General features: G+C 41.4%; 1 protein-coding gene across 1 annotated transcript; it reads right to left on the bottom strand.

The window, feature by feature from the left end:
• Window positions 1-205: 205 nt before the first annotated feature.
• LOC146575294 (uncharacterized) lies at window positions 206-6,344 on the bottom strand. The gene is made up of 5 exons (XM_085269968.1): window positions 6,205-6,344; window positions 2,913-2,981; window positions 2,754-2,802; window positions 1,681-1,773; window positions 206-1,392 (listed from the first exon to the last, which is right to left on the bottom strand). The coding sequence occupies exons 1-5, from the start codon at window positions 6,342-6,344 to the stop codon at window positions 1,081-1,083; spliced, it is 663 nt and encodes a 220-aa protein (XP_085126094.1). The 3' UTR covers window positions 206-1,080.
• Window positions 6,345-19,762: the final 13,418 nt, after the last annotated feature.

Here is a 19,762-nt window from a genome sequence, read left to right as displayed (position 1 = left end):
AACAAATCATGTTATATCAATCCATCTTGATTGTGTTGTTTCAACACTAAATATGTTTGTAAGTGTAACATAATTTAAACATTAACATTCAGTTAATTTGATTTTTATTCAGTTAACATGTTTGTACCAAGTTAGTCTAATTAATTTAAATTCATGTTATATTGTTTAAACACCTTGGCACATCAAAAGTCAGTCTTGTTACATGAACTAGTAAAATATTTGTTTGTTACACCAATGTTAATCTTGTTGAATGAACAAATGTAATTTATGTCTGTAGTACTTACACCAATCATGTTTCAGTTAGTGTTTGTATTGCTTATGTAAACATTACTTTTAATTAAATTAATGAAACATACATAAATGATAACTTGCAAAACCATCTCTTTTATTTTGCTTGAACATTCTTAAAACAGTTGGCAGGATCCCAGTTCAGCCTAGCTTTCTCCCCTTTAACCATCTCATACTAAGACCACAGAACTTCCAGATCAAGACATGCTGACTGAAAGAAAAAATACAATAAAATAACCCTAACCCTAATAATAAAAATGAAATAAGTCTGTTGAATAGTTTGCAGACAAAAAATATTATCCCCAAAGCAACTTTCGTAAAATGTAGTAAAATATGCATTGCAAACAACAATATGAATTTTAACACAATTTAAAGCTCAGACATAACATTCAACATTACTATAATATTACAACATTACTATGTTGCTTGCATACATTAGTCCTCCATTTAATCAGGCTGTATCCATTAATAGTGACTTTATGCTATTTAACGTGTGGAGAAAACATTCAATTTTGAGTATAACTGCTCCACTCAAACAATTTGTGAAAACCAGTGTGCATTTGCCTTTGTAACAATTGCCATCTGGCAAAAATCAGTGTTTACACTTAAACTGTATAAGACTTTAAGTTATGAACAAACAATCTTTGTATAATAGCCGCAGAGCAAACCACATAGTTTATATGAACATTTTATAACTTACAATTTTAAACTTTAAAACAGTAAACACATATTTGCATTGCAAAAACCTTGAAAAAAAAATATCTGGCTTGCCTGAGTCTGTTTCAAGCTCATTCACCCCATTAGCTTGTTTTTTAGAAACTGTGCCTTGGATGACAACCTCTGTCCATCCAGCTTCATGATAATCTTTTGCAAGACTTCAAAAGTGCATTTGAGCTCCGGTGGGTAGCTTAGGTTCAGACAGTATATCAGTCCAAATAACAGAGCACAAGCAATTGCAATGCTCCTCAAACCAGTGAGAACCTCCACGCCTTCAATCAGGACACCGATGTTCTCTGGGTCATCTCCAGGCTCCGCACCCTCCTGATGTATGACATACACTCCCATCACAGTTTGTTCCATGGCTTCAGTGTTGGCCTCAGTGTTCTGTGACGTAAAATACAATAATACAATAATAATACAATTTCATATGTTTGAGTCTACATATGAAAAAAATAAAGGAATTCAGCAATCAGCGTGAATATGCTGATATATTTACTAAATTCTATGTCTCTGGTTTCACACCTCAGAAATTTGACATGAAACAAAACAAGGACCAATTGCAATATCTTTTATTCACACGTGGTGTCACATTTTACCATTTCATATATTGAAATTACCCATAACTCCTGGAGCAAATTACATAACACAGAACAACTTGTGAATGTAACTGACCGTATATTCCTTCACAAGTTTCTCATGGTCTTCATTCAGGTAGACACACAAGGACTTCAGGATGCATGCTCGTCTTGTATGTATTGTGTCATCCTAAGAAAAAAGGGAATCCATAATGACAATATTTAGCTTTTAGGCAGCAGTTTGAAAAAGGAATACTTAGTTTGGAAGAGTCCAAAAGGCCACATGGTAAATAGACTGGTTCTTATATAGCGTTTGTACTGAAATGACTTCCTTTGGTCTATCGATAAAAAATACTCAACAGGCTCTACAACCCTAAAATTTTGTATGTAGTATAGTTTTCTTTTATAAGGAGTGGCAATATTTTAGCCACAGGGTTAGAAACACATACAGAATTTGCAAGCTCTTCAATAACAGCCTGACTAATATGGAGGTTAAGGCTCTTAAAAATTTCTCTAATTGTACGCTTTGTCAGAGGTACACTAGCTGAACTCAACAGAAAAACTAACTCCTCTAAGAACTCATCTAATCCTTTTGCTGGAACATGAAATATGTGTTCCAATTTCAACAATATTACTGCTAATTTCTGTTCAATTAGTTCGGGCTGATTTTCAACATCACTATTATCACATTCTGTCACTGACTCACTTTCAAATTCACCATAGGATACATCTTCAGAACAGCTAGCCCTTACGTTATCAGAGGACTCTATCACTTGAACTGGGTCCACACGTGTAACTACCCTGTCTTTAAAATCTTTAAGTGTGTGTGGATGATGCTTCCTCTTGTGTGTATAAAATGTATTGTAAATATTTGTCTTGAAAGGGCAACCAAGAAACACACAACTAACTGTCTCGTTACTTCGCAGATGTGTTCCAATATGGACAAAAAAATCTCTCTCAGAGAAGACGTCACTGCAGTCACATAACTCACATTTAAAAGTTACTGAACTTGAAGCTGTCTGTGTAAACTGAGATGAATGAGCTTTATAGACATGAGTGTTCAGTCCACTCCAAGTCTTAAATGTGCACGGACAATTAACATATATGCACAGATAATGTTGACCTATTCCGTAATGATGATGTAGTTTATAATGTTGAAGTAATTTGTACCTGCTGCTCTCTCTGGTAACACAATGCTTGCACTGCCACATACACGTCACTGATAAAAAATGAAATATGCATTAGAAAACGTCAAGGAGATTAAACTTCTGCATCATCCAAAAAAAATAAATAAATAACATAATAATAATAAGGCAAACATGAACTTACCATGTATTGTTGAGGAGGTGCATAAGAATCTCAGAGCATGGGAATGTGGCTTTATTTTGTGATGTATTTCTGGGGAGAGAAATTAATTAAAACAAAGTTATTACTCTGACAAATTTGTGTTAATATCTACATACTGTGAAATGTGAAGACTGTTACGGTGCGTACACACCGAACGCGATAGACGCGACCAGAGCTTCAGGTTTACATGTAAAGTCAATGGAGGAGCACGATGAAGCGTGACTGGAGGTCCAGCTAAACTTCGGAAGCAGATTTGCATTGAGAAAACGCTTTTCTGCCTACTTCACACGACTGACGCCTTTGAAGCGCGAAGTAAAATACGCGCTAAAGTTTGTGTGGTGCATTTTGTGCATTCGCGCTTATCACGTCTACCGCTCCAGCTGGTAAAATCTGCGGGACAGCAGCTCCTCAAACTCGGCAAGGGACAGAAGGTGGTACAGCTGAAAGCGGCCGTCATCCAGACGGAGCTTCTGGAGCAAGTGGTGAAACTCACCAAACTGCTCATGCTTGTGGAAGACCTGATGGACCCAGGTACGGTGAGGACGTCCTTTAGGCACTGCTCTGCTCTCCACAGCAAATAGAGAAGGGAGACTCTTTCTTCAAACGCTAGATTGACAGCTGCCATTTTAATAACATACCGTCTGGCACTACTTCCTCCCAGATCTCTTCTTCATACGCGTGAAAATTGCATATAAAGCTCGACCAGTTCATGCTGGACGCGCTTCGAGGTGCAAATGTGCACGCGATCAGCTAGGGGCGTCTATCGCGTTCGGTGTGAACGCACCGTTAGTCAGCCTTAATGCAGAGCACCAGAGAAACTATAACCCGAACAATTATCCACCTAAATCATTCTGAATTCGAAAACTAAGTGAATATATTACAAAAAAAGAAAATGCACATGCAATTATTGTGACAGATTTTATCTTACTCCTTGTTATTAACTCCCCTAAACGCTGGTTTAGTTGAATTAAACCTTTCATCAATCCAGTTAATGCGGTTGCCGCGACTAAACTCCACTGACAAAAACAGGAATTTTAGATAGAGCATCATAAAACACTCATAAAATCACCAAAACCATGTCGGTCAGTCTTACCACTACTACCAACAATCACCAACTCCGGTTAAGCAGAAAGTAACCTGTCATTCATGGAGCTATATGCGAAGACGTTACGGCTCTACGCGGCTTTCCCGCTCTTCAAAGTTAGCTAACTCCAGAGAAGAAAAACAGTCCTACCAACGCAGATAACCATGAAACAAACCTCATTCAAAGTCGACAGAAACAAAAAAAAAAACGAACTTACCAAAATAACCTCATCAGTTTTTGCTCTGTTGCAACAATTAGCGACTCCGGTTAAGTTTTTAAAAAAACATTAAATTCACCGACTTACATTTGAAAAATGCTTGGGTCTACAACCTCCCTGCTATATACAAAACTCCTCTAAATCTCCACACTACACAGGTAAAAAATTTTAACTACCGTATTTTCACGACCATAAGGCGCACTGTACTAAAAGGCGCAGTCTCAGTTATGTGTGCCATTACTGTATTTAACACACACATAAGGCGCACTGGATCATAGGGCGCATACAAGTACCGTATGCGTATTTAAAAATAAAGCGGGAGCAAACCTGAGTTCGGTACCTTACTCACATTTCTATTACCGGTAATCGTCATCATCAACAACACACAAGCATACAAGTGTGCATATTTAAAAATAAAGCAGGAGCAAAACTGAGTTTGGTACTCACATTTTTATCATCAATCAAACCCATCGAAGTCCTCATCCTCTGTGTCTGAATTGAACAGCTGCGCTAAATCTCCATCAAACATGCCAGGTTCACTGTCTTCACCGTCAGAGTCACTTTCCGTGTCGTGCGGCTCCTCGGAAACGATGCCGGCTTTTGCGAAAGCTCGAACAACAGTGCCAGCAGACATGTTAGCCCAAGCATCTACAATCCATTGGCAAATTGTGGCGTAACTCGCCCGGCGCTGCCTTCCACTCTTAGTGAAACTGTGGTCTCCATCGGTCATCCATCGCTCCCAGGCCGCTCGCAGCCTTACTTTGAACGGGCGGTTCACACCGATGTCCAGCGGTTGGAGTTCCTTTGTCAGGCCTCCCGGAATGACAGCAAGCTCACAGTTCATTTGTTTCACTAGTTTTTTTCACATCGGCTGTGAGATGGGCACGCATAGAGTCACAGATCAACAGCGATGGTGATGCGTGGAAAAAACCACCTGGTCTCCTTACATACACCTCCCTCAGCCACTCTTTCATCATTTCCTCATCCATCCAGCCCTTTTCATTTGCCTTAATGATGATTCCTGCTGGAAACTTCTCTTTAGGCAAAGTCTTTCGCTTAAAAATCACCATAGGCGGCAGTTTCTGTCCATTAGCATGGCAGCCAAGCACAACAGTAAAAGAAGACTTTTCATACCCCGTTGTGCGTATCGCTACCATGCTGGTCCCCTTCTTCTCCACAGTGTGACTCACCGGGATGTCAAAAGTGAGCGGGACCTCGTCCATGTTTGTGATGTGGCTGGGCTGGATGTTTTTGTCGCCGATGTGTTTGCTGCAGTAGGAGCGGAAGATGGCCAGCTTTTCCTTATAATCCGCTGGAAGTTGCTGCGCTACCGTAGTCCTGGTCCGGATGGAAAAATGGCACCGTGTCATAAAAAGTGAAAGTGAAACTGCTTTTAGCCGAATGGTGACCGTCGAAACGCTTCTCCCGCTCGCTCTTTGCTCGATGATCCACCGCTCGAGTCTTTCCTCCAACTCGAGCCACCTCGCCTTATGTCCGCGGAAACTCAGCTGCGTTTTCTTGACCTGCCGGAGCTTGTTTTCTAGCTTCCTCCATTTGCGAACCATCGATTCGTTAATCTTAAATTCTCTCGCCGCTGCTCGATTTCCATGTTCCTCCGCGTAGCTGATGGCCTTCAGTTTAAACTGTGCTTCATAAGCGTGTCTCTTTGCCATTTTCAGGGTTGTTAAAACAACGATGTCTTGCATAATGCACATACCTGTTCTTTTATACAGGTATGTGCGATTGTCCCGGTATATACGATCAACGCCCACACTTCACCCTTTAACGTTCTCATGGTGTTCTCTACTACGTTCTCCTTACAACACACAGGGCGCACTGCGCTATAGGGCGCGCCGTACTATTTGAAGAAAATCTAAGGCTTTTAAGTGCGCCTTATGGTCGTGAAAATACGGTAATAGTATTTATCTCTCACTCCACTAACCTAAATAAATATATCAAGAAATATTACTTACCTCACTATCAGGTATGCCAAAGAAGTAACTCCACGTGCGCTCGTTAACTTCTCAACGGACCTTTCCGCATCCGGTGGGCGTGGAGCATGCGCAATACATGACGCTATCAGAGCCGTTGGTTTGATGGACCTCATTCTCATTGGATTGCCATGAACGAATTTAACTCATCAAAGTTTTCTTTGATAAATCAAAGAATATAAATATTCAACAAAAAAGAATGAATCATGTTGGGTCTGTGTTTCCACAAACCCCGCTAATTCTAGAGACTTATTCATCATGAAGAAAACAAGACAGTCGATCGATCCATTACTTGCACAAGGGAGGCCTCGTCTGTGTCCAGCACGACAAAGAACCCCAAAATGGTGGCCTCCTCTCGCTGCCTTTTATTGACAAACTTCAAACAATAGTTTACAAAGCACCTCCCCTTGCAACCCCCCTTTGGTTACAAAGACAAGGCACTGTATGTAAATGTATACACTGTGTGTGTGTGTGTGTGTGTGTGTGTGTGTGTGTGTGTGTGTTATGTGAGAATGTGTGTGAGACCTCCTGCTGACCAAAGGGTCATAAACCCAGGAAGCTTACATCAAAAGAAACAGATCTTTCAGATAGGATGTATCTACAATAAAACCTCCCCCAGCACAGAGTGGCTGGAGAGGTGGTCAGAATCAAAGGAATGGCTTTGATCCTACTGCTTAAACTAAGACTGTACAAATTTAAGAAACACAATGGCAACATTCAACAATTAGACTTAACATTTCCCTCCTTTTTGTCATTGTTCTTAAATTTCAACTTATGCACCCTTTGTTTGGACAGTGTCAGTGTAGATTTCATTCATGCACAGTAAACTACATCCTATACATAAGCAAATCAATGTCAACAGTTCAAAAACAGGAATTAATATTTTCAAAAGAAGATGCCACCAAGGACCAGACGGTAACCAAGCTATCCAGCCTTGTGGCGGATCTACTCCTGTCGTGCAATTCATTATGTATTTCTTCAAGTAAACAACTGAATGTCAAAGGTCAAACAAGAAGAATCATCATTCTCAAAAATCATGTGTCACTACAATCCAACTGTATATAGACATAGGTATTTAAATGCATCAGTTGACTTTATTGTTTGTCCATGTGGCTCTCAGCTAACTTCAAAGCTGCAGCCTGGTCAACACCCTTCTTTATGACTCCTATCAACCCCCCAAATCTTCTCACTGTAGGCATCCTGTGGGGGTTAGAGTCAACTTGTGAATTATCTGCATTTACAACTCTTCTCCTGTCCTGTTGTCACCGCAGAAAAAGCTTTGTAAAGGAAATTGGATCAAGGTGTTTTGATCTTCTTGGCTCAAAACCTCAAGTGTTCATGATGTAAATGTAGACAAAAAGCTTCTCTGTTTACATCCTTCTTGCAGAAGACAAAAGAATAGGTGATGTTGCCATGTTCCATGGTTAATCTCCAACTTGGGCTAATCCATTGTCCTTCATACACATAGGCATTTGGCCTGTTTCCAGTTCGTTTAACTGTATAATGTCCTGCAACAAGTCATATTTTTTGAGTCAGACGAGCAGGTCTGTCCTACCAGAGCAGTTCACCTTCCCAGCTACTGGTGAATCAACCTTCCATTCAGGTTCAGAGCAGTTGAAAAGTTGGCAGTGTTCCTGGATGTGTTGCTAAAGCAACCAAACAAACTGTCTCGCTCTCAGTGATGCTACAGGGCCACAGTCCAGAAGAATGTGTAGCCAGTGGCATCACAAGCATAACCATTGGTCTCGTTGTTTATGTGAGCGGTTGTGTTCTTAAACTGCCACCAGTAGTTGTTGAAAACCCATGCGGGTACCTGGTGTGGTTCGCTCTGTCCCAGTGCGCTCCCTGTCATCCCACTCAGGGTCCACAGGCACAAGAAGATGCACAGCACATTCCCAGCCATTCTGATGAGTACCTGTGGCTCAGTTGGTTTCTTCACCGGATTGAGACGAGGGGCCCTGGAGGCTTCCCCCCCCCCCCCCCTTTGTTCCCGGTCTTCCTGCCACTTACTCCGAGCTGGCCTGGATGTGTGTCACCTTCTTGCAGTGCGCTTGATATATCCAAGTGTTCCTTCCAGCAATCTTCACTGCTGTGGTCGTCGTCAGCAGCATCCGATATGGACCTTCCCACCATGGACTGGACCAGCACTTCCTCTCCATGGCCTTATCAACATCCAATCTCCAGACTTCAGGCTCTGCTCCTGCGAAGAAACAGAATCATCTGGCAGATCATTTGTTCTCATGACTACTTTACTTTTAAACATTTTCAAGCATCTAATCTGCTAATATGCTCTCTCTTCTGCTTTTCTATCATCACTACAGAAGACTGGAACTCTAACTCTAACTCTAAATCCTCTAACATGTGTAATCTCAAAGAGTCAGACCATTCTCTGTTGGAGTAATCCTCGTGTACTTATTCTATACAGTCTAACCATGTCCTGCCTGTCTTCCTAAATCTTAACTTTACTGTTCCATTAGTTCTCTCTGCAAAAAAGTTTTTTTTTTAAAAGTATTTAATAATCCTAGAGTGAGTATAACGACTGCTCATCTCCCTCCTGTTTGAGACATGGTATAGCCAATGGCTCAAAATAGCAGCAGTCTTATACAAATTATTAGGCAGTACTGGTTTATCACACAGATAAAAAATCATCCTGCAAGCTTGCTCCCTCTGTAAGTCACAACTATTGTTCTGCAGTAGGTGAGTGGGCCTGCATGTCTGCTAATGCTGTACTGATAAAAGGTTAACACCATGTTTAACTAAAGCTGCCTCTTTTGCGATCTTATCTGCAAAAACTTTCCCTAATGCAACCGGATCTTTCCCTCACATGTGTGCTGCACATTTACAAACGGCAATTCCACTGGTTAATAACGCTGCCTCCAGCAGATTTTGCAAGAGTTTGGTGTGTTCTGCAGGTTTCCCTGTAGAGGTTGTCACACCTCGTCTCACTCACTGCACTACAAAGAAATGTACAGTAGCAAATGCATACTGCCTATCAGTGTATATTGTCTCTCTACAGCTTTACACGCTTCCGTTAAAGCTAGCATCTCTGCTGCTCAAGCAAACATGAAACATGCTAGTTGGCCTACATAGATAACTCTCTCTCACTGTCTGCTACAGTAAAACCTGTTCTAGTCTGTCCCTCTGCTGTTGTAAAACTCAAATCATCAACAAACCAAACCTTTCCCTCAACGAGTGGCACATCTATTAAGTCATCCCTCAGCTTACACTTCTTCTCCTCGCGCTCTCTACACTCATGAGAAGTGCCCTCCTCCGTTGGCAAAAAGGGTTGGACAGATTCAGAATTCTGCACCACTTTATGGTAATATGTGTGGTTGTGAGAGTAACAGTAACATTAAAGACAAGTGTCTTGTAGGTGACAGAAATGTAAGTTTAGTCTGCAATAGTAAACATCTACCTCGTGTGGAACTAACAGTGTCAAAGGGTGAAATAAACTATTGAAACATTGTACAGCTTAAGCTGCTGCACATACTGGTCTCACGCATGGAGGTAAAGCACGAGCAACTAGAGCTAATCTTTTAGGATAGTAAGTTACTGGCTTCACTTGTGGAAAAAGTGCTGTTAGTTATTTTACAGTCACCTGGCATTTGTGCTGTTCACAGAACCACAAGTCCATCGCTGGACCTCCTCTGCGCTGTCACTTTTTGGAGCTTGGCACGCTCCCTCAGGTTCCATTTTGTGGGCGATCCTCTCAGTCACTCCTTCTCATCATGGCACCTCATGACATCTACAAATTGAAAAAATGACACTCCTCTCGCCACACGGCTTTCGCCATGTGTCAACTCCCCAATGAGACATGTACAAGAGTGTTGCACAGTCTCCCTAAAACAATCTCCAGGGTTTGTCCCTTGGAGCAGCTTCACTCCAAGCTGTAACCCTGTGTAAGAACATTAATCAGCACTTAAATGTTCAGCTTGTTTAACTCCCAGCTCCTGTATCACAGAAGACAAAGTCTTAAATTTAAACAACTTCACATTTGCAACCAACTGTAGATCATAAGAGTAATAAAGTATTCAGCATCACAGAGACAAGTATCATTGCGGGTTTATTCTAAACTCATTAAACTTCTACTTTTTCCCATAATTTGTTCCAAATTATTTAACATCTCAACGTCATTCCACATTATAATCAGTGAACTTCACTTATAGGCCATCAAAGCCTCATCTGAACATGGATGCACCACTTGCATAGGTTTAATACTTGTAAATAAACAGCTAATCACACAAATCACTGCAACAATAATAGTAAACATTGTTTAATATTAATTCTGGACCCCACCTCTTGACGCATGGACACTTCTCATGCGTCAACTCACCAAACCTGGATCCCTGTCTTAAAAACTGGCTCCACCAGGAGCCTGCATACACAAAATCTGGAATAAAATCAAACTTCACACGTATAAACAATTATATCAAAAAAGTAATACGCATTCAGCACGGGCGAGACAAGTGTCATGTGCAGGTTTTCTCAAATCATTAAATCACTATCATTACCATAATTCGCCTCAAACATGGATCATCCCATGTGCTCAGTTAACATTAATGTAATCGGTGACTTCTCTTAAGCAAAGTCACTCCACTCATATATTTATTATGGGTCCAAAAGTGGCCAGCAAATGAGCCCATAATAAACTATTCCATAAATATCGTAATCTCTTATTTGTTTTACTCATGTCACTTGTCCGCTTCTGCCGAATCCTCCACAGCATTCTCAGAGAAACAAACATTAGCAATACCTATTGACTGTGGTCAGACGGAGGTCAGACACAGGTCAACAGGTTCCAGAGGTGCCATAAAAACACCATAAAGTTAGCTAACCCTAGCCGTGGAAAGAATGTCATTCACATATAAACCCAGAAATCCTGTAGTGGGAAAGAACATCAACCAGTTGTCCTGGTATAAATCGCATCATCAATTCACATGAAGAACTGGCATGCTGTAAGAAAAGAAAATGCAAATATTAGCGCTGCGCAGGTGTGTGCATACTTTGTCACAGTTATCTCTGTGAGCAACACAAGCCTATGAATAACACACACATGGTAAATTCACAGACACAGAAAAATATAAACTAAAAGGTTAAATTTTCAGAGTTCACATAGTCATGTGACCCAAGTTTCCTCCTGTGGTCTCCTGCTCCTGCAACAGAGACACACACAGAGATACATCCACACCTTTGTCAGGTGGGGGTTAACTTCACACAATGGTGTTAAGTCAGTCAGTCTTGTCAGCTTTTGTCAGTCAGTCAGTTCCCCATTTATTTTAAAATTCTTACTCATTCACTCAGTGATTCCTTCTTTTGCTAATTGTGGAAATTATCGTCGCATTCGTTTCCACGCTCAGCAAAACAACGTCATTTCAAAAAGAAAAATAATTTAGACTGGATTTCCTCGTTGAATCCTTTTGGACAGGAATTTGTTTCCTGATTGTCCCAAATAAGAGCCCATTTTAATTTTGGAGAAGCTCACTTTGCAACAGTTTTCTTGACGACGCTTCGATTCTAATCGTGCAGATCTGCTCAAACAGAGATCATCAAACAAAACTTTCAGTGCACCATGAAAGTAACAAAATAAAAGAAAGAAAATAAAAGAAATCAAAGAAAATAAAGGAAAGATAGGCCTTGTTTAAATCATGACACGTGTTCTTCATGCCAGGGGGATAAATCGTAACAACCCAATTGGCAGGTTCAACTTTAGTAATAAAGACAATCAAACAGCCAGTTTAATCTCAAACATTCATCCAATCAGCCATACACACAACATACAGCATAACCCTGTTGTCTTAGCACATAATAAGTTTTAGTTCTCATGTAACTAAATGTGTGCCATGGTAAAACTTCTTCACACACCAGAAACTCACAATCAGCTCACTCAGCTCACTCATTTAAGACCTCTCATCAGCATTCTGCTTTCTCCTCTATGATGCAACCATCTGTCCTCCTATAATATTCAGTCCACTAGTCTATGTATCACTTTCATCTTACTAGTGACTTGGACAAGATGACAAACAGAATCTCATGCTTAAGATGCTGTCTGGTCTCATGAGTATCATTGTATGTGTATATGCATGTAGGGTTGGTATAGTTAATGCATTTTCAGTATGTTTTTGTGTTCATCTCTCACCACACTTCCATTATTCTCATCACTGCTTAAAACAACACACATCTCTCTCTGTTTTTTTTCTTTAACTGTACTTTTCTCCAAAACAGAAAATAGCATTACAGCTGTTTCAGACTGAGAAACACCAAACACTCTTCGTGCTATCATTCATCCACACAACTATTTTATTTCTTTTTGTCCACTGGGCAGGTGACCTGCAGAATCACGTCTGCCCCAGCTGGATACCTTTCACACACACCATGACGTCAGACACTCTCACACTCGCGGAATTGATCAGGAGAAAAACTTTCTTCATCTTCACACTCTGTTACAGAAACACCATATGTTTTTTTTTTTTTGTTTTTTTTTTTTTGTGTCAGGGATGGATATGTAGTTGTAACGTTTGTGTTCACTAACTTTACTTTCTGTTTCCTACCTTGCCTAGTCTGTAATGGACTCAATGCTGCTCCTAATATGCCTTTAATCTCTCCTCCACTTCTGCCTCTGCTCTCTCACACTCTTCTCTGACTCTACTTTCTGCTAACATTCTTGCTTTTTCTAATGCTTTTCTACGGTGTTGTTCTAGAGTAGTTGCAGTGGATTGAGCTGTAGTTTCATCCTCAGGTTTCACAACTACTTCTTGCAATATTGCTCTTTTAACATTCTGTGCTTCTCTCCTCTTCTGAGTCTGCTCCAGCCACAACTTAGCAACTGCTAACTGCAATTCCTTCCTCTGCTTCGCTTTACCTGTTTTACCTGCTACACTTACAGATATTCTTTCTACCAGCATTTTACACTTAACTTCCACTAATGTCCCTTCAAATCCACATTTCTTATACCAACAACCTACATACTGCGTGCTGCCTGGTAAAACTTTCTGCATAAATTTTACATCTCCTTCTAAGGCAGACTTACACATTTTATTCTCCATTACAAGACAACAATCAGCCACACTCACGCAGACCACGTCTGGCCCGCACACACACACAACATAGGCCTATCGCTTGCGTCTGCACGCACAGCTAGCGCTCTCTGTTGAAAACTCTCAAACGCCCCATATGGCGGAGAATTCAACCTTCGGACACTCTCCAACGCCCCAAATGGCGGAGAACTCTCTACGCCCCAAACGGCGGAGAAGCCTGCGTCTCTCTCACGCGGCTAGCGCGCTCCCGGACTCACGTTTAACGAACAGCCCGTAGCCGCTCTCTATTGTTTTGGGTCCACGTGCGCTCTCGTGACCAGCGCTCCCCGGGACTCAAACGTTTCACGCAGAATCACGGTGACGCGTTTCTAGGATCCCACATTCATTCACACGGTTATAGAGACGCTCTCTAAGGCCTTCTGTACTCACTGTTTGTTTACGTTCATGGGAAGAGTCTCTGGATCCCGTCAATCGTCATCCATCCCGAGGGGAGGTCAGGTGCAAACTTCCCGGCCTGGTGGCAAGCCAAAAACACCAGGGCTTTACGTCAATCATCCCAGACGTTGCGGTGGCGTCCTCTCCCTCTCCTCGGTGGATGCAATGTGTTAGGATCCGGCTCGAAGGACCAAATAAATGTTGGGTCTGTGTTTCCACAAACCCCGCTAATTCTAGAGACTTATTCATCATGAAGAAAACAAGACAGTCGATCGATCCATTACTTGCACAAGGGAGGCCTCGTCTGTGTCCAGCACGACAAAGAACCCCAAAATGGTGGCCTCCTCTCGCTGCCTTTTATTGACAAACTTCAAACAATAGTTTACAAAGCACCTCCCCTTGCAACCCCCCTTTGGTTACAAAGACAAGGCACTGTATGTAAATGTATACACTGTGTGTGTGTGTGTGTGTGTGTGTGTGTGTGTGTGTGTGTGTGTGTGTGTGTTATGTGAGAATGTGTGTGAGACCTCCTGCTGACCAAAGGGTCATAAACCCAGGAAGCTTACATCAAAAGAAACAGATCTTTCAGATAGGATGTATCTACAATAAAACCTCCCCCAGCACAGAGTGGCTGGAGAGGTGGTCAGAATCAAAGGAATGGCTTTGATCCTACTGCTTAAACTAAGACTGTACAAATTTAAGAAACACAATGGCAACATTCAACAATTAGACTTAACAAATCATTTAATGAGCATAAAAATGATTTCTTCATGTGATGTAAACATATTACTACTTTGTTAATCAAACACATGCCCTAGTTGATTTTTTTGAGTGTGAGGAAGTCAGAGAATATCACTGAGGTGTGGATCAGGTCTGAGTGAGCTGTGGAGGGACAGCTTTAAACAGTCCACAGGTCTCACGTCCTGCTCAGTCTGGTAGCAGATACCTCGTATTGTTCCAGATGTGCTGACATCAGCAGCAGCACAGCTGTGTGATACCATGAATCTCAGTTATTGATCCAACACACAGTAAATACAAGGATCAGGATTTCTGAGAGTAATCATTATGAGTCTGAACACATGATCACTGAATGTTAGTCTCCACAATAATAAGCTAACACAAGCAAACACAGCTTTCAGCTCTTATTTTGAAACTGGCTTATTTAGAGAGCTGTGATGTGAGCGTGCCTGGCTCTGAGGCACTTGGGTCAGCCTCTGTTGTTTAGAAGTGTTACAGACTGTGAATGACACAGACCTGTCAGTTTCCATGTTTGTCTGTAACACAGCTCAGGGCTCCATGCTGAACGCATCCATCCAGTGTTATTGATCCAGGACTGATACCAGCATTGGGATCAATACTACAACACACAATCACATGTGTCCACGTGATGCAGTTTGACCAGCTTTATTCATTAATGATCAATCAGCTTATTTACTGCATCTGAGTCCAGCTTCATTTAAATGATCCAACCATGAAAATGACATCAGTCCTACAGAAGCACTTCATGCTAACAGGAAGTCATTGATTAAGGTGGAATAACACAGAGACACAACCACTCACAGCTAACCTGACCCCACTAACTGCATGTGTTTGGACTGTGGGAGGAAGCCGGAGTACCGGAGAGGACGCACACAAACACGGGAGAACATGAAGCACTGAAACAAAGATGGTGGATTTGACCTCAGGACCAGGCAGGGTTACGGGGGTCATGACCCCCCAATAATAGATCCAGCTACACTGAAACTGTCAATTTCATTTACTTTTCCTGTTTTAAAGCTATCAGGCTGCTTTGTGGCTCACTCAATACTAAACTAAGATACTTTCAGTGTGAATCATTTGCAGGAACACAGGCAGGATTTAAAGTGCAGAACTTTACAGTCTCTGTCTCAAAGCTGGTCTGAACATGCTAACAGCTCTTTGTTTTTTTCAGTTTTCACTGGTTTGATGTAATGAAAGAAATTTTAAAGAAGCAGACGATTGTTGTTATTTTAGTTCTATAGTTTCATAAATCGTGGTGTGGATCTAAGTCAACATTCAGAATAAATAAGATAATACAGCACTTTGATGGTTGCCTTTGTATTTTCCCAGCAGTGCTCAGGTTGGTTCTCGGCTACATTTACATACAGATGTTAATGTGTTCAGCAGCTGGACTCATCTGAGGAAGGAACATTGGAAAGGTGCTCAGTGCACAACTGCATCACTAATTTTATGTAAGACCCTGTGTTTTATTGTATTTATATATTTGTAACATTTGACTCAAACACTTTTGGGAAGGATGAAAATGTTTTCAGGAGGAAGTTTTTCCTTCTGTCCGACTGCAGTACACACAACACTGCGTCTCCCTCCCTTATCACAGTTCCTCAGGCTGGTGATGAGCGCCCCCTGGTGTCAGTGTTGATGACGTCATGCACAGTGAAACATAAACGGTGTCTGTTAATAAAAAATCATGTGTCCATTCTCATGTTTGCATCATGTTTCTGTAAAATCATCAGCTGTTTCTGAACCTTCTTCATTGTTTGACTCATTCCAACAGCTGTGAGCTGTGATGGAGTCAGAGCAGCTTCATCACTGATGTTCAGGTGAAGCTGAACTTAATAAACTGTAGAAATGATCAGGATTCAGGCTGGATGTGTAAAACACTTCTGTGTGAGGTCGCAGTGCTTCATATGTGTGTGTGGGCTGAAGCACACACGTGTGAGTCCTCAGAGGTTTCACACACATCACTGCACACACTTATAATCCTAGTTTAAGCTTGTGGATCATATCGGACACATCAGCAGCTCTTTGGAGACAAAGATTTGAGATTTAAGATGAGTCATAGTCTTTCTATCCATGGTAGCTTCCACTGCTGAGGTTCGGGAAACATGAAGAGGATAATTAAGAGCAAGCATCAGCTCTGTCTCATCTAACTACACAGTATTATGATCATGCACTTATGTCTCAAACTAAGACACAATGAGACACAATGAGTTCTGTGAGTCTTTAGATTATCAGTAAATTCTGGTGACAGTTTGACGCTCAGTGGAGCCATTTTTGGTTTGTGATGAGTGTTTTGTGAGCTTCTGTTTTGTGAATCGCTCTTTGTAATTTAGAAGATGGTGCAGAAATGTGCGCGCCCTTATCTGAGAGGACACGGAGAGAGTGTCGCAGACTCGAGGTGAGGAGATAAACCTCGGAGCTGGATGGCCTGCACGTTACCCATGTGCATCTTTTCAGTGACATCAAGTGAACCCATAATAAGCATTTCTATGTCTTAGACATCATGTCCATTTCTAATGAGAGATTATTTTTAAATGAGGGAAACCTGGTCTAACAACACGCTTCCAACAGAGCTAAAGGTTCACCACAGTGAGACGGTGGGACTCTGATAAGAACTGAAACACTGTGTATGAACAGCTGAGACAAAACTATATATAAACACTCATTTATTCCAGTTTAGTTTGCAATGATTTTAAAGTAATGTGGAACGATTCATGTTCGTGAGCTGTTACAAACACAACTATTGATTTGTCTATATATGGTTGGACTACAAGGCTCGTGTTGAGGCTCTTGGAATAATGTGTGAATTACAGCAAGAAATGATGGTTTTCCATTTTACCAAAGTGGAATAAAATCACCACAGCAAAGAAATCATGTTATTGTCTGCAGCTAAAATATATGGTGAACATGGTTTTATAATAATGTGCAAACACAACCTCACTCTGCTCTATACGAGGAGCCAACCACAGCTGTCCGGGTCTTCATCCACCACCTCCACCATCTTTGCTCATCATCATTCACTTAATTGCTGATTGGTTTAAATCAAACTCCATTACAGGTTCAACTCCATTATATAACAGCATGTTGACTTTGGATCTGGTGTGCAGTGCCACCTTAAAAGATGAGGAAACTAAGAGATTACAAAAAAAGAAGTGGAGGAGTTAAAGAGCTGCAGCAGATTAACAGTTTCTGACAGTCATGTGTTAGAAATAGGACGATTAGATGAGCTGAGGGATCCATCTACTGCTCAGTGAAGCCTCATCAGAAACAGTCTCAGTGGAAGGATGGCTCTATTGTTAAGGAAGGACACAGGCAGAAAGACTGGCGTCTGTCACACAGGAACTGGACTGAAAATCAGCTGCACATATTCAACAGTACGTGCAAACATATTATAGGTGTGGAATTCAGGACAGTACCATCAGAAGTTGATCCACTGTGCAAATGTCTGATTGGCAGTGGCTTCATTTTTCACTATGAACAAACTGCTAATGCAGCATCACAGGACGTCAGCCATGGATTGGCCTCCCCAGACCTCAACATTACTGAAACATCTTAACAGAGGATGGAAACAAAGGGAACCAACATCCAAGAAAAGACCAAGACTCCAGGCTGTGCTGAATTATAAAGGTGGACTGACCTCCAGGGTCCTTAGTATCATATAAGCTCAGTTTGTGTCTTATATACTTTCCATTTATATAACAAAATATATAGAAAGGAGGGTGGTTTAAGATGTGTGTAGAGTTTTATTCATTATCTTTAGACAAACAAAGAAAGCACCATCCATTCGTCTCCAGTCTGTATGAAAAACAGGGGAAAGGTCAAATTAAACCTTTGAAATTCCTTTCACAATAAATCCATAAATAAACAAAATAAAACATAGAAAAGTGTTTAAACCCACTTTTCCATAAAGCTGTCAATAGGAAATGTTCCAGTAAACATGTCTGTGTTTCTGCTGTTTTCCTTTCATGCGTCCACAGCTGACAGGTAACCCTATTGGAGTCGCCATAGTGACGGGTGGCGTCTCAGCTTCAGCGTGTTGATGGGCACAGCCATGGTTACCACAGCTGGAGTTGGTGTACGGCGAGCTGTGAGAGGACAGAGATGGAGAACGCACATTTAACTCTTTAACAGGAGATACGTTACGACTAACAGACGACTGCTGTCTACATGATGTCTTTGCAGCCCTTATGCTACATGTTACACAACTTTTCTTCATGCCAACAAGACTGAGGTGCCACATAGTCGACACATACAGCTGATTATGATGCATGTTTTACTATTGCTATGTTCACATCATCTGCTTGGCTTTATTACTGAAAGCCTGGAGATCCTCTGACGTGTGCATGGCTGATGTGAAGTATGATTAGTCCTACATGACATCAACAGCAGAGGCAATGAAAGCTTTGTTGTTAACAGGTTGTAGGTAAAGTCAAATGTCTACTTCTACACTTGTGTTGGGTAAAGTTCTTCTCACTGCAGCAGATTTATATCTGTGCTTTCACAGGGCGTGATGTGGAGCTCAGCGCTGAGGTGCAGGTCTCCTTGGAGACGCCATCCTGGCTGAAATATTATCATGCTTCCAAAACATTTCAGCTTTTATTTTGAAAGAAACAAGACTTGAAAACGAGTCCCCTTCTTCCTCTTTGTCTTTGTTCTTCAGAGGAGTGTCACCTGGACAAACTCAGGGCTGTTCTAGAGCCTTTCTTATTATTTGACTCCATAGAAATAAAACTGAATGGAATCAAACAAAAACTCCCAAACAGCTAAAACACTTTGCTTTATTCTCTTTTTTAACAAATACGTTGAAGTCCATCCACAACAACACAGCTGAGATCTCCTTTGTAATCAAGTGTTTCCATCCTTTGTACAGATCTGCATACAAAACAATCATTTACGTCCCACAGAAGTCTAGTTACACGTAACTCTACAAGAACTGGTGAATGACAGAAACATGAGACACATGATCACAGGTGATAACAAAAAGAGAAAGAATTCATGTGTTAGTGATGTTTTTCAGCCCTGATGGCTCATGTTGGAGAAACAAGCTGAGGTACGTGGAAAGTTCACACACACAAGTGGGCGTGAGCGCACACACAGAGAGAAACACAACTGAAGCATCTGTTTGCTGTTTCTGCTTTCATCATCTCTGCTGCTGTGTCAGGCTGGGGTCTCTCAGTGACGTGGTTGAGGTGAAGTATGACGAGTATCCCTGATTCAGTCCATCGAGACAAAGGGCAAAGAAAGCTGTTGTTAACAAACTCTATGGTGATGTGGCATTTAGCTCTGACTCTACGCTCTGCTGAATCCTTTGA

This window comes from Mchenga conophoros, linkage group LG4 (genome assembly GCF_057382185.1).
Source record: "Mchenga conophoros isolate Kocher_MC1m ecotype Shallow Benthic linkage group LG4, M_conophoros_male_GT1.1, whole genome shotgun sequence".
NCBI lineage: Eukaryota > Metazoa > Chordata > Actinopteri > Cichliformes > Cichlidae > Mchenga > Mchenga conophoros.
This window is presented reverse-complemented; position numbering and strand designations above follow the sequence as displayed.

Bases quoted from the DNA above. Each gene is read 5' to 3' on its own strand.
- LOC146575294 (XM_085269968.1), bottom strand. From the start codon at position 6,344: ATGAGAATGAGGTCCATCAAACCAACGGCTCTGATAGCGTCATGTATT. The intron at 1,774-2,753 runs GTACAAATTACT...CTTTTTTCTTAG, and splicing joins GTTACCAGAGAGAGCAGCAG to GATGACACAATACATACAAG. The intron at 1,393-1,680 runs GTCAGTTACATT...TTTACGTCACAG, and splicing joins AACTTGTGAAGGAATATACG to AACACTGAGGCCAACACTGA.